At 36.9% G+C, this 15,801-nt stretch overlaps 1 protein-coding gene across 1 annotated transcript in view; it reads left to right on the top strand.

The window, feature by feature from the left end:
- TBCD (tubulin folding cofactor D) overlaps nucleotides 1-15,801 on the top strand; it is a 148,634-nt gene that overhangs the window by 53,211 nt on the left and 79,622 nt on the right. Inside the window, exon 14 of the mRNA XM_070937478.1 lies at nucleotides 14,317-14,473. Coding sequence (XP_070793579.1) covers nucleotides 14,317-14,473 — 157 coding nt within the window. The remainder of the gene's footprint in view (nucleotides 1-14,316; nucleotides 14,474-15,801) is intronic.

The raw sequence follows: 15,801 nt of genomic DNA, 5'->3' as shown, positions 1-15,801 counted from the left end.
AATATAGGAAATACTAATGTTCTGATGGTCATTTTGAAAAATCCTTTCTTAGTGAGCACCTAAAAGCCAAGAGGAACATACATAGCAAATTTCAAGTTTGTAGGCTTTACGGTTCTGGAGATTTCGTGATTATGGCGTGAGTGGTTTTCACTTTTTTATATATAGATCACAAACAGATAATAGAACCTGGTCTTTACCTTTCATCTGCTTCTAGTTTTTTCAACCTTCTATTTATGCCTTGAAACTCAACTTTTTACCTACATTTTGCATTCATCTTTGCATTCTCATCTGTGTGATCTAGTGCTTGATCTTAAGCTTCCCTGAATTCTTTTTTCCATCTGCCTATCTGAAGAAAGGTTTAACATTAAAAAATACATTAAAATAAAATTATCTAATCTAAATACATGTTCCTTTTTTCAGTCATGATAAATAATAAATTGAAAATGTGCTTTTTCAAGAGGCAACTGGACTTTCTTTGTTTTTTCCTTGAAGACGTTTCCCTTCTAACTCAGCTTCAGTTCTGACTGAAGAAGCTTCTTGGATGAGGTGTGAAACTTCTTCAAGGAAAAAACAAAGAAAGTCCAGTTGCCTCTTGAAAAAAGCACCTTTGGGACAACCATGACCTGGATGACTGAGAATCTCCATAGACATGAAGTATGCCATGTGACTGCTTTGCTGCTTATGAAAAACAAATTCCACACTGGATGATATATTTAATTGTATGAGCCCTGTAGAAGCCATTTGTCCTAGATTCCATCGTTTTAAAATAAATGCTATTCCTGGTCAATAAGGTCATAATTAAGGGGCCTGGCTTAGAAAGGCTGAAAATGCTCTACTTTGGTTTCTTTTTGAGCTGGAACCAGAGGGTTGGTTTTTTTAAAAAAATGTGGGAGAAATGTGGGAGATATCTGGTTACATTGGAGCTTAGTGCTAAGACACATGAGAGAAAGATAGGATATGTCAGACCCAAAAAATACCCTGGAAATGAACACTGAATAGCAAAGACATGGGGAAATATGGTATGATGGTTCAACTTGGATGTTGCAAAGAAAGAACAACAAGCTACTGATTGATTTGCCTTGCTTTCTAATTGTCAAATCAAGGAAGTCAGGATGATACTAAAAATGATCTTTTAGGTGGCCAATCTAAAAGTTCTACTCTTCAACGGGTAAAACATCTGTTACCTGATTATTTAAGTTAGCCAATTTTTTTGTGCTGGCTTGGGATTTCATGTACTCCATGACAACTATAGATATGTCCTAATTGGTATCTGTCTCCATGCATGCTAGAGGGTGCAAATTCAATTTGAAGTTCTGTTTGTGTGGAGCTTGTGATATAAAAGTTGCTGAGATTTGTGTAGCCCCCATTGTTAGGGATACAGTATATTATTTCCTTGTCAGCTTTAGTTTTCTAAATTTTTGAAATAAATTAGGTTGAGCATATAGTTAGGTCTTTTTAATGCAATAGTCGGTCCTTCTTTGCCTTTGCCAGTATTATTTTTCTTTTAGGCAGTCCTCAACTTTATGACTGTTCATTTAACAACTTTTCAAAGTTACAACATGATTTACGACTGGTCCTTGCACTTAACCACCATTGCAGCATCCCCATGGTCACATGATCAAAATTCAAGTGCTTGGCAACCAGCATGTATTTATTGTGACAGTATCTAGGAATCTGATTGTCACAGAATTTGTTGGTTTTTTCTTTTAGTTTGTATCCATGCAAGCCAAACTGATAAATATTGGATTGACTAGTGTACACCCTTTAAAGAAAGAATTAGAGTAAATACGAAGGTAACTTAAAATAAACCACGGACCTTTACTTTTCAAATATTACTAATCTGAAGCAGACTGGAAAAGAGACCAATGTATCCATACTTGGAAATCAATAGATTCTGTAGAGTCGCAAAGGTTTCTTTAAGAAAGTTAATCTGGTTTCTTTTATATGTTTGTCAATCTGAAGAAAGCTAGGGAAGTGATGCTGGCCTCTGGGCATGATCCCAGTGCATCTAAGAGCTTATTAAAAGCCAGCCACTCCCTGGAAGTGGTAGCTTCTGGGCAGACCTGCTCAACTGGGCTGAAGTAGAGCAAAATCTGCAGGTGCAGTAGGTATTGTATTAAACTGCAGGCAATAGAATAAAATACCTGGATATGCAAGTTCAGGGAGCACAGCCTCAGAGACAGGATGCTTCTTGTTTTCTTCATTAATGGATATAACTGGTCCTGGAAAATTGACCTAGAAAAGCTGGTAGCTGTTTTCCACTCTTGAGGTGAACTAATTGTACTTTCATCCAGTATTGTATAATTGTTACATTTATATGGACCAATCACCTGATAGGTGACACCCTTCAAAAGAGGATGAGTACAATAATCATATTGGAGGCGATGTAATTCTAGGTTTTATGCAGTGTTGATTGTTATCATTGTTAACAACATTTTGTACAATGCAACTGGCACGAAATAATGCCAGTGTGTCTTGGCATATCATTTGAAAAAAAAAATCTGGATAAAAATGCATAGGTTTCATAATATACTAAAGGACTTGCATCTCTTAAAGCAGGCTATGTCTTCTGACATTCAGTACAATTTAGGGGGGAAAGACATTGATAAAGGTTTAGTAATTACTGCTCCCATATTTAGATTTGTCTGTGGAATTCCAATTTGTCAGAAAAAATATTTTCATTACTAACACATTATAGGGATTTAGAAATATTCAGTGTCATTATCTCATTCCTAATAGAAAAGAGACTGAACAGAGTGGGTGTGCTTTGAATCCCATCAATTAAGCAGTTTCATCTAATGGGATCCAGGAAACAGATCTTCTCTGTTGTGGGTTCTGGAATGCTATCTCCTCAGAAATCCAGATGTTCAGGAAACTATTGAAGACCTGGTTATTCTCCCAGACTTTGGGCTGGGTGATAGTTGTACCCCAGTTGGATTTTTTTCTGTGGAGTAGTCATTAAGGTACCAGACTAGAAAAAAAAAACTGAGTTATAGTCCTTCCATAGACACAGGTATATATATATCAGGCTGCTCAATATTTCTTTTTCTTTTTAATTGTAAACCATTCAGAACAGGAATGAAATCCAGCAGGTTCTGATAGGTTCTGGAGAACCGGCAGGGGAAATTTTGAGTAGTTGGGAGAACCGGCAAATACCACCTCTGGTTGGTCCCAGAGTGGGGTGGGAATGGAGATTTTGCAATATCCTTCTCCCAGGAGTGTGGAGGGAATGGGGATTTTGCAGTATCCTTCCCCTGCAGTGGGGTGGAAATGGAGATTTTGCAGTATCCCCTGGAGTGGGGTGGAAATGGAGATTTTGCAGTATTCTTTCCCTGCCACGCCCACCAAGCCACGCCCACCAAGCTATACCATGCCTACCAAGCCACGCCCACAGAACCGGTAGTAAAAAAAATTGAATTTCACCACTGATTCAGAATCATTGGGAGTCAGACAATCTCTACATTTTAAATAAAGTAAATATTATTGCTCTCTTTCAGATAATGTAGCCAAGTTTTTATATATTTTTAGTTATTGTTTATACAGCACATCTCCACTTGCATATCTCATTTTAAATTACATTTGATGAAGTCATTGAGTTTTAAATGAAAGAGACTTTATATTTTAACATCCTGATAAACAGCAAATGCTATTTGAAGACTAGCTATACTCCAAAATTGTGAACTTTTTACACAATCCCTTCCTGTGTGCTTTTCCAGTTCCGCTTGCACAATCATTGACTTACGTGTAGCACCTTTTGAAGCACTCTTTTGTCCTCCTTAATGTCTTCTAATCTCCTACTTTGGTGGGATGTTACAAGTCTGAGCAAGTTTGGCAGTGTAGGCAATTTGGGGAGCAAAAATACATCAGTTTAATGCTTAAATGTCTTAAACTTGTGATTCATAGGAAAATAAGAATTACTATATTCTGGATCACTTCTGTATATATTTAGAGATTCATGCTATCAAGAGCTAGAATGTTAATCTAACGTTGAACATAATTTAGCAGATGACGTGCAAGATGCTGTAGAGGAAATAAACACCAACTTTTTCAGATAACTTTGTTTTTATTGTTTCCTTTCTTAGAAGAAAGTAGCCAATTAATCCTTTGCTCTCTTTCTAATAGATCAACAAAATACTCATAGCTTTACTTGACAGGGTAGTATGGAGAGAATTTGCCTATAAAGTTGCTAAGAGTCGGACATGACTGAACTGTTAAAACTAACTATTGGAAAAGTACCCTGATCAAAATTGTATCAGATCCATTATTTTTTTTCCTTTTCTTGTTCTTTCCTTGCCATTTTTGGAAGTGAAAATAGAACAGATAATACTACAGTGAAGTGGGTTCCATTTCCTTTCTTTGCTAAAAGTATATGACAGTAATTATTCCAAAGTGTAAACCATATTTGTTGATATAGAGCAGTTAAGATGTTAACTTTCTCTAGACCTGCAGATTTAAATAGTTCAGTGAACATTTCATCTGCATCTACAGCTAATCCTCAATTTATAAGCATTTTTTCAGCAACCATTTGAAGTTACAACACCACTGAAAAAGGAACTTACAACTGGTCCTCACACGTATCCCTGTTGCAGCATCCCCACGGTCACATAATCAAAATATAGGTGCTTGGCAACAATAATGTATTTACAGTTGTTGCTGTGTCCCAGGGTCATGTTATTGCTATTTGTTCCTTTCCCAGCCATCTTCCCATAAGCAGAGTCAATGGAGGAAGTCAGATTTGCTTCCATTAATTTGCAACCCATTAATTTACCACTGATAAATTTGGAAGGAATACCATTAGAAAAAGTTGAAAGGATCATGTACCTCGGTTTTAATTCACATGAATGCTGGGACATGATCAGTGAAGTAAAGACAAGGATAGAGAAAGCTCGAACAGCATTCTTCAAAATGAAAAAGGTCTTCTGCAGTCATGACATAAGCCTAAGACTGAAAATCAGGCTTGTCAGATGTTACATCTTTTCTATCCTGCTCTGTGGTGTAGAGAGTTGGTCTCTGACAGAAAACCACTTGAAGAAACTAGAAGCATTTGAAATGTGGATTTAGAGACGGCTGTTACGTATAAGCTGGGTTAACAAAATCACAAATGAGGAGGTGATAAGCTGCCTGGGAAAGCAAAGGGAAATAATCAAAGCCATTAAAAAGCGAAAGTTAGACAATTTTGGACATGTGATGCGACACCCAGAAAAATACGGCATCCTTCACTTAATCCTCCAGGGAAAGATTGAAGGCAAATGAAGCCCAGGCAGAAGAAGAACATCATGGCTTCGAAACCTAAGGGACTGGTTTGGACAAAACACAGTAGCACTTTTTCATACGGCTGTTGACAAAAATAGAATTGCCAACATGATCGCCAATATCCGATGACAGACATGGCACAAGAAGAAGAAAAAGAAGATTTGCTTAGTGATCATGTGATTCACTTAACTGCAATGATTTGTTTAACAACCATGGCAAAAAAAAAAGTTGCAAAATTGGGCATGACTCATTGAACAACCGCCTTGATTAGTAATGGAAATTCTTATTCCAATTGCAGTCGTTGAGGATTGCTTTTACTCTTTTTTTGATAACTTTCTAGGAATCCCTCTACAAATATTCCTGTCATTCTGCAAAATTTTTCAATAGTTTCAATATAGCTTTTCTATCTTCCTTTAATTTCATTTGCCTATTAAATATTGTCTATGATGAGAGTAATTTTCATCTTAGCTATACATTTTTCAGTGAATGCTCTGATCTTGTATTTTTGTTTGTTTTATTTCTTTGTTACCATTTTCAATTGAAATAGTGAAAAGACAACACTTAACCTTTTCCCATAGTTCCTTAATTGTAATTTTCCTCACATTCTAAGCATTTTCAATTGATTCCTTATTTTGATCTTAAATCCGCCGGAACATATTTTGTTGGCACATGTTTGTCCCTTTAGTTTTCTAAGTCTACCTTGTATATTTGCTACCAATAATTCAGTCTTTTCTATCATTTATATCTAAAAATGTTTGAGACTGAATTGGACTTATCCATTTACTGTTTTCTATTATGGAGTCAATTTGTTTATGTCCATCCAGAGATGTCATTTGTAGAGTGTATGTTGCTTGAGGCAAATATTAGTAATAAACTAAGAATTTTTTTTCACAAAACCTGATTACCTTCACCATATCAAATTCTTGCTTTGATTGCTGTCTTTCATTTTGTCACTTTTTGTATTCCAGTCACTCGTTATAATAATGTTACTGATGTTGCATCTAATACCTCTTGCAATTCATTGTAAAATCCTTGAATGTCTTCCTCCATTTCAACCGTAGTAGGAGGCATATACTACTTAATTGGTTAGTTGAACAAATATTTAACAGCCTACATCTTTTTTGAGTATGACTGGCATTTCATTCCTTTATGTGATCTCATTTTTCAGAGTAGTATAATATTTCGAGTTAAAGAATCATAGAGTTTAAGAGATGCCCTTGAAGTGATGTCCCGGTGCCTGGAGGCCGTACGGATCTGGATGGGGAGGAACAGGCTCAGGCTCAACCCATCCAAGACCGAGTGGCTGTGGTTTCCGACGTCCCGATATAGCCAGTTGACGCCATCACTGACTATTGGGGGCGAATCATTGGCCCCCACGGAGAGGGCTCACAACTTGGGCGTCCTCCTGGATTCACGGCTGTCTTTAGAAGAGCACTTGACGGCCATGACCGGGAGGATTTTTTATCAGGTCCGCCTGATTCGCCAGTTGCGTCCCTTTCTGGATCGGGACTTGTTATGCACGGTCACTCATGCCCTCGTCACCTCCCGCCTGGACTATTGTAATGCTCTCTACATGGGGCTCCCCTTGAGGAGCACCCGGAGGCTCCAACTGGCGCAGAGTGCGGCCGCGCGGGTGGTAATGGGAGCGACATGGCGCTCCCATGTAACACCTCTCCTGCGCGAGCTGCACTGGCTCCCGGTGGTCTTCCGGGTGCGCTTCAAGGTTTTGGTTACCACCTTTAAAGCGCTCCATGGCTTAGGGCCTGGTTATTTACGGGACCGCCTACTACCACCAATAGCCTCCCACCGGCCAGTACGCTCTCATAGAGAGGGACTCCTCCGGGTGCCGTCAGCCAAACAGTGTTGACTGGCGGCCCCTAGGGGGAGAGCCTTCTCTGTGGGGGCACCTACCATCTGGAATGAGCTCCCCCCGGAGATACGGAGGATCCCGGATCTGCGCTCCTTCTGCCGTGCTGTGAAGACCTTTTTATTCCATCAAGCGGGCTTGGCCTGATCTCTTCCCTTTTTAAATATGTAAATTTTAATCTGTTTTTAAATTATTGGGGTATTTTAATTTGTCTGGGCCAAAAAGTTTAATTTGATTTTATCGGGTTTTTAAATTTTGTGTATTTATGTATTTTATTGTTGGCTGTTCACCGCCCTGAGTCCTTCGGGAGTAGGGCGGTATACAAATCAAATAAATAAAATAAATAAATAAATAATAAAATAAGAGACATTACGAATCATGTAGTTCAACCCCTGTTCAGTGTGGAAGCCTATGCTTGAAAACCTCTAGTTTTCTAGCTTATGAGGAAACTTCTCTACACTGGCAACTTATATAATCAAGACGTTTTTCCTGATGCCTAGCCTGAACCTGATTCATTTTCATTTTAACCCATTGGTTCTGCTCCTGCCCTCTAGAGCAATAAACAATAAGCGCTTTTCCTCACTGTATATATTTGACCATCAAATTTATTACAGGCTAAATATATCTGGATATTGGTTCCCAGACCTTGGTAGTCCTCCTATGAACTTAATCCAATTCACCACTGTCCTTCTTCAGTGGTGATGTCCAGAAATTGACATGGTATTCTAAATGGCTTTGATAGGGCAAGTAAAGTACTGTGTATATTTTGGACTGTAAGCTGCTATAGATGTACCCCAAAATAGCATTGTTTTTTTAGCAGCTGCATCAAACTGCTGACTCATGTTTAACTTATGGTTGACAAGGCCATCCAGTTCTGTTTTATGTGTATTACTTACAAGCCAGGGTTTTTCATCTTATTTTCGGTCTTAACAACTGCCCAGAACAGAGTATTCTTGCAATGAATAGGAACCAATTGCTATGGAGAAATATTCCTCATTTTAAATATTTCCAAAAGTCTAATGAATACCAAATGGTTGATATATTGGATATAGTAATTTGATCAAAATTATACAACAGGTATGGTTTTTGAGTAGCAAAAATAAATTTCATGTAGGGCAGACCTGTGAGACTAAAAATTAGCCATGTTCTTAAAATCATGAAGATATAACAACTAGAGTCCTCCCTTGACCAGTCATTCTGTCCATGCTTCATGCTCCCATGCACACTCTACAGCTTGCTCCATTCTCCTACTGAATAATTTCACAGGGCTTCCTAGCAAATATGTTCTTGCTTCCACCTTCCTTGTATTGCTTCAATCTCCAGATTTTACCAAACAAATCCATGTACCTTCAGTTGTCTCTTTGGGTCATTGGTGTTGCTCTCTAATGGCACTCTTGGATCACTAATCATTCCAAGTTTTTTCTCATTTCTCCATTACCGTACCTAAATCTCTCTTTCTAAAAGTCAGCAGAAGTTAGGATTATCTGTTCCATCTCTTGTTTGCTGGGTAACCAGTTTTGCTTCATGATCTGCCACCCTTGATCCCTAAGAATGTGCTTGGGTTCTGATGAGCCTTTTTTTTTCAATCCAGTGTCTGTGGAATAAATTAATAGGACATTGGATGCCTGCCCTTAGGTCTGTTGTTGTCATCTGTTGTTTGTTTTAACCAAGAATATGAAATCATAGTTCACTTCACAGATGCAAGGGAAGAAGTTTGCAGGTAGAATAGTATTGTCTAGCTCTATTACAAATCTTTCTTGGTATTGAATGCTGATTCTGACTAAACAAATTGTAAACTCATATCTACAAGCAAATGTCCTTTGCATAGACAAAGCCAAGGAGGGGGGAAGATGACATCTATAAGTCTAGGATAACAATTCATTTGCCTGATAGTGTGATAAGTGGCATATTAAACAAACAAACAAAAATAGTTTCTGTACTATTTGATACTTCTGGCCATATTGATAATATTTTCTTTCTTGAGCATTGGCGATACAATGAATTAAACTGCGCTATCATAAAGAACAAGTTTTTATTTTAATTTGTAATTGCTACTGCATAAGCACTAATATTGGTACTAGGAATGTTTAATCCTCACAAGAGGTAATATAGTACTTTTCAAAAAAACTGCCTCCGGGAACTTTTTCCATGTTCCTGCACAACCAGTTAAATTCATTTTTTTTGTACCAATTTATTCAACATGCTGAAGAACCAGTTAAACTACATTTTTCAGGACAGTGTTACCGCTGTTATTTTTTTTTTTTTCCCAAAATGTAGAAGAGAATACCAAACTATTAGTTCTGCTGTGTGGCTTTCCCATGAAGAGTAATCTGCGTGGGTGGATTTTTCTTTTTTTCTTTATGCATTTCTTTAATTGTAGTGTTAATGGGTAATTTCAGGTGACTAAAAAAAGTTGATTTTTTTCCCATTTCTTTTTTGGCTGGATATCTTTTCTTTTTCTATTTTGTGGTATACTGCATGTTTTTCCTAGTGCAAAAGATAGAGCTTTTAAGATAATTTATAATACTGTAATTACCATTCTGTTCTCATCCAGAGGAGCAATCAATAGCAAACCAGGAAATTTACTCTGTCCATTCCTTTTCCTTCAGTTATTGTTGAATTTGCTGTTGGGGAAAAAGATTGGGAGAGACCAGTTAGAGGTTTTGGCGTCAATATAAGGAGGTTTATTAAATTCAATATAAGGAGGTTTATTAAATTCACAATTATGTATTGTTTGGACTAATCCGTTTTAATGTCCTGTATAGATAATTTTTAATGGATTGTTAAATAAAAATAAAAAATATTTATAAAAAATAAATAAATATAAAATATATTTTAAATAAAAGACTATATTTTTTAAAAAATAAAATATAAAAATATATTTTATTTATATAAAATAAAATTTATTAAATCAAATGAATACAGTGGCACACAAGGAAAAATCCTATTTTATGTTTTACATTTGTTATTAAACATGGGGATTTTGGGCTTCAAATCAAATTTAAAATTTCAGGATGATGCAAGTGAAAATCGCCAGCACTAGACCACTCTTTTGGGACTTGTGGGAGGAGAAGTAAAGTAAACTTAGTTCGAGGAAGCAAATAGGGCAGTGATGTGCTAGGGCCTACTATTCAAGTGCAGACCTTGGGCAATGCATAAGAAAGATCCCTGGAGGGACAGCCCAGTGAAGAATTCAGCATCTTCTTTTCCAAATGGCAGAGCATAGCCAGAAGTGCATCCTTTTTCCTGCCAGCTGGGTAGGGATGACCTTCCACCCTCCTTCCCATCAGAAGATAGACTCCCCACTCAGTCAGGTTAACCTAGATTGCTGAGGAATGCTGCCTTTGCTACTTCCTGCTTCTGCCCAAAGTTGTCATTCACTTATACCTGACTAATGGGCATGGAACCCAAAGAGGCCTTGAAGGACACCAGCTGCAGTTGGCAGAGGGAAGATTTAGAAAGCTGTGGCAGGAAGGCAAGTGGGGATGCCTGTTTCCACTGCAACTGGCACTGTCACAGTTCCTTGCTTCCAGTGGCAAGCCAATAGGCACCAACATGAGCTGTGACATCTGGTTATTGAACTAGGAGGGTAGCAGCTCCTCAGTTTATCTGCATAAGTACAGAACTGTGTGTCTTCATAGATAGACAGACAGACAGACAGACAGACAGACAGACAGACAGAAACAGATATAGATATAGATATAGATATAGATATAGATATAGATATAGATATAGATATAGATATAGATATATATTGTATTTCCTATTTCTTAACTGCCTGTCTTCCTTGGAGAGGGGCTCTGGGCAGTGTATAATATCATCAATAGAATTAAACATTAAAATCAGAATAATTTGGGATTAAAAGTTTTAAAATAATAAAAACAACATTATTAAAATTTCAGAAGGTAAAGAATTCCAAGATGGGGATTAGCAGTTGTTAATACAGACAGGGGGCAAGATTCCCATGTGGCCAGCGAACCCCATCATTGTTTGGGCTTCTGTGACAAAGCCAAGTTTTGTGCCCTTTGTAGAAGGCCAAGAGATTGGAAGCTTTCCTCACTTCTGAGGGCAAGATGTTCCACAGTGCAGTGGCAGTGGCACAGAAGGCCCTTTTCCTAGATTCAGCCAGTTGGAATTCTTTGATTGACAGGGTCTGTAGCATACCTTCCCTGCCTGAACAAGTGGGGCAGTCTGATGTGGTATGTTCTGTACAAAGCATATATAGTACCTGAATGAAATCCACAAGTTGTCACCTTGTTTCAGACTGTTGCTCACATGCTGTGTGTGTTTGTATGGTACTAAGCCAATCCTCCATTCACTGGCGGGCAGTGAATGGAGGATTGTAAGTTTGACACCCTTCTGTTTACCATAGTACAATTAAATCCTTGTGGCCTTAAAAAAAGGGTAATGCAACAATAAAAATGCTTGGCATCTATTTGATCCTTCAGAGAATGTTCAGTAGAAATTGATTAGAACAGTCCTGCTGTTGGATAGTTAAAAACACTGGAAGGAGAGATCTACACTTGATTGGCAACAATAGGTTGCTACTAAGTGCTGTTTGTCAACTTTCTGTTTTAGAGAAATAGGCATAGAAGAATACTTCAAACAATGTTTTTGGTATTGATGGTGTTATTTTGTTTATAACATGTTTTAAAGGCCTGTTTTTTTAAAAAAAAAGTTTATTGATGTTGAGGTTCTGAGAGTTGCAATTCTTATTTTTGTATTTTTTAATTTAGCATAATACTCTAAAATATTTTTTTCCTATTTGTATTTAGGCATATTGTATATTTCAGCATTTAAAATAGGTTTATTAGTATTATAGGCTATGCTTTCACACCAGTTAAGAAATAGACGTTTCTTATTTCAGATTTGAAAGTTGTTGCATATTACAAGATATTCTAAACAGTGCTACAGATATAATAGGGAAACCACAAGAAAGCTAGGGCTTGATAAGATACAACTATCAAAGCAGAAAGATTAATACTAGTAATAATTCATAAAATTCTCTTAGCTGTTAAGGTGCTTTGCATGTATTATGTTTTAAATTATCTTCCTTGTTTCAAGTATTGAAACTGAAAGAATACACGTCTTCAGTCTTTTAATTGTTAAACCACAGAATGAAAACAGGGAGTGGAACTCTTTTCGGGCTGTATTTATTACTAAACATGTGCTGTGTGAAATGCATATATCTCTACCTTTCCCAACTTTAGTATTTACTCATCCAGTGAGAATTGGATGGCAAATTATGGCCAAGTGAGGAATATGCAAAAATTAAGGTTCTCTTTCCCCTTCAGATTGTTGTTTCTGTTGGCTACAGCAGTTGTTTAAATTACAGTTCAATAAGCATAGTGTTTAAACTGTATGACCCCACTGGTAGATGCCAAGAGGAAGCCTTTTAGAGAAACCTGTACATTTGTAGACTTTGGCAGCATACCATTAGAACTGTGTGAAAGATTTAATTCACAAATGTCTTCAGCTGACATTTGTCAGGAAGCTGCAGGATGGCTAATGAATTGCTAAAACTTTTTTTCCTAGTATAATGGAAAAGGTTTTTAATTTTGGAGAATGTATTTATCTGTTGCTCATTATATATTTTGGAACTAAAATATGCTCCCCCTTTATTTTCAATTGTTATGGTAAAAAATCATTTGACTCATCAAATGAGCAGCTACTTTTATCTGTGGGTCCCCATTTTCTTGGACTACCATTTGAAATATTGATTGTGATTATGCAATAGGTTAACAGAGTTCAAAAGAGCAGGCCCTCGTTAAGAAGGATGCTCATGAAACAAATAAAATTTGTCTTCTGAGCTTGGAGTACAACATTTCTACTCTTAACTGTTCTGTGGAATCCTCTTTTAAGCTTTTTGTGTTCCAGGAGAATAAAATTCAAAATATTTTCATTGTTCTGCCATAGGAATTAAGTTCATATTAAGTTCCTTATTTCCTCATTTTTCATCTTAGGGCAACCAAAATAGGTGAAATGGAAGTCTCTGCTTGATGTTTCATACCATGTCGCCTGCTGAAAGATTATTTGGTTATTTAGTCAGAAATTGAGCTTTAAAAAGAAATGTTTTTATATAATATTTATAATCAAAATTTGTAGAAACAGTAATTCAACACATTTTTATAGCTTGCCTCTAGTCACAAAAATGAGTACAACAAGAATAGATCCAGTACAATGCATCTCATAAACAACATGGTAACAGCAAACATACTATCTCTGACTGACAGCTGGAGGCTTCTTCCTAATTCACTTGCACTATATACAGTTTTTCACATTTATAAGCCTATAAAAAAACAATAATAACAACATTTTTTTTCCATTTATCTTCCTGAAAGCTGAATAGCATAGCAGCATTATCTAAAGCATTTAGCTGCAATACTAACTTTTATAGTTGGCAGCTTCCCTGAAAAATAACGAACCAAATATATGGAACATATAGAAAATATCAACTTTAGTTTATTACCCATATCTTCTGACTTGTTTGCTGTGCAAGCTATAAAATAGCTTAAATTCCCCAATAGATAGGCAGCAATATGTGCTTAAATGACTCTGTCATCCATACACTTTCTTGCACCTACTGACACCAGTGGTTCTATCAATGGAACTTGTGTTTGTGATGAGCTGTGATGGCACAGGGGTTAGAATGCAGTATTGCAGGCTAACTGCTCGCAGCCAGCAGTTCAACTCTTACCAGGCTAAGGGTTGACTCGTTCTTCCATCCTTCCAAGGTGGGTAAAATGAGGACCCAGATTGTTGGAGACAATATGCTGACTCTGTAAGCCGCTTAGAGAAGACTGTAAAGCACTATGAAGTGGTATATAAGTCTAAGTGATATTGATATTGTGATGTATTAATTAACGTATTCTTCAAATCTCATGGATTGAAGAGGCAAAACAATTTAACAATATAGGATAAGCAATCAGAATTTCCATTTTTTTCCCCAGTGATAGCCTTTGGAAGTGTGTGTTTTCTTCTGAGTCATGACATAATAGACACTGATACCTGTGAATAGAAAGGCTCGCAGTGCAAAGGAATTGCTCTGTTGAAGTCACCTTTGGATCTTTAAAACGTAAAATCTTTATTTATATCCAAAATTGTATAGTTGGTAAAAAGAGTTCAATACACACTGAATTTTCACAAAGTCAGGTTTTGTAACTGTGTCTTCATATTTCTCCTTTTAAAACTTCCAGTTGTTCCTGTGATTTTGAAAGGACTAACTTACGATGAAAAACGGGGAGCTTGCAGTGTTGGCTCCAATGTACGGGATTCTGCTTGCTATGTATGTTGGGCTTTTGCTCGCGCCTATGATCCTTTAGAACTGAGGCCTTTTGTTAACCAGATTGCAAGGTAAGTTTTTAAAACGAAATACCAATACCAATTTCTTTAAATAAAATATTTTTCAAGAAATGAAATAACATCATATTATTACTACTTAAAAGGCTAAATGTAGAGCTATTATTCTAAGATCTTATTTAAAATAACTAAAATATTTGCATTCAGGTTATATAAGAGAACATATCCAGTATAGATCTGTCCAACGTTTGGAGGACCTCTTGATTGTGCCACGTTCAATGCATTCTTATTGGAAAACATTCTCTGGAGATAAAACAAATGGCATCATAGTTACAGTTCAAGCATTTGCTTTAACTCTAGATTCTTGTTGGCATGGAGTAGTTCATGATACTATTTTCATTACATTTGGGCATCAAATATATATACTGTATATATGATAGTATATGTATACATTGTAAGTATGTATACATATAGAAGTATGTACAATATACATACAAACTATCTCTATAGGTTGTACACAAAACATAGCTTTATATACATATTATATGGTTATAGCTAACCAGTTTCATTATGTGTTTATGAAACTGAATGGAACTGTGCCTGTTGATTCTGTTACCTACAATAAAAGTTCTTTTACTAAAGTGTCTGTGTAGATGAGAAAAGTTTGGGGTGCTTTTTGTTTGTTTGTTTGCTTGCTTGTTTGCTTTCTAATTGTAACAATTTAATGTGGTAGCTCAGCAATAAACTGTATGTTGAGAATCAGGAACTTTTGGGAGCATGACGCATAGTTTCACCTGTATTAGTATACTTTGGTTTACAGCCAATAACAGTAATCATCTATCTTTTTTTTCCCTTGCCTCTTAGTTCTAGCCTTAGGTGTGTCACTCTTTCTGTCTGAGAAGAGCCATCTATTTAGCCACAACAAAATTGTTGCTATCTTTTTACAGAATACCAGTTTACTCTTTGAACAAATCTTTGCAAGCAAAGTTGAATTGATTTTGTGTTCAGGTTTAGCCAAGTGTTCTCAGATCTCACAATGTATCTCCCTTAGTTTGGCCTAAAGTAATATCTTCTAATAGGGACGCGGTGGCTCAGTGGCTAAAACCCTGAGCTTGTTGATCAAAAAGTTGGCAGTTCAGCGGTTTGAATCCCTAGTGCCGTGTAACGGGATGAGCTCCCGTTACTTGTCCCAGCTTCTGCCAACCTAGCAGTTTGAAAGCACATAAAAAATGCAAGTAGAAAAATAGAGACCACCTTTGGTGGCAAGGTAACAGCATTCTGTGTGTCTTTAGTGTTTAGTCATGCTGGCAACATGACCACGGAGACGTCTTCAGATAGCGCTGGTGTCTTTGAAACGGAGATGAGCACTGCCTCCTAGAGTT

The sequence above is a fragment of the Pituophis catenifer genome, unplaced genomic scaffold, assembly GCF_029215685.1.
Source record: "Pituophis catenifer annectens isolate HBS135680 unplaced genomic scaffold, rPitCat1.0.hap2 SCAF_2, whole genome shotgun sequence".
NCBI classification, from domain to species: domain Eukaryota; kingdom Metazoa; phylum Chordata; class Lepidosauria; order Squamata; family Colubridae; genus Pituophis; species Pituophis catenifer.
The sequence above is the reverse complement of the archived record's forward strand: the minus strand, read 5'-3'. Positions and strand labels throughout refer to the sequence as shown.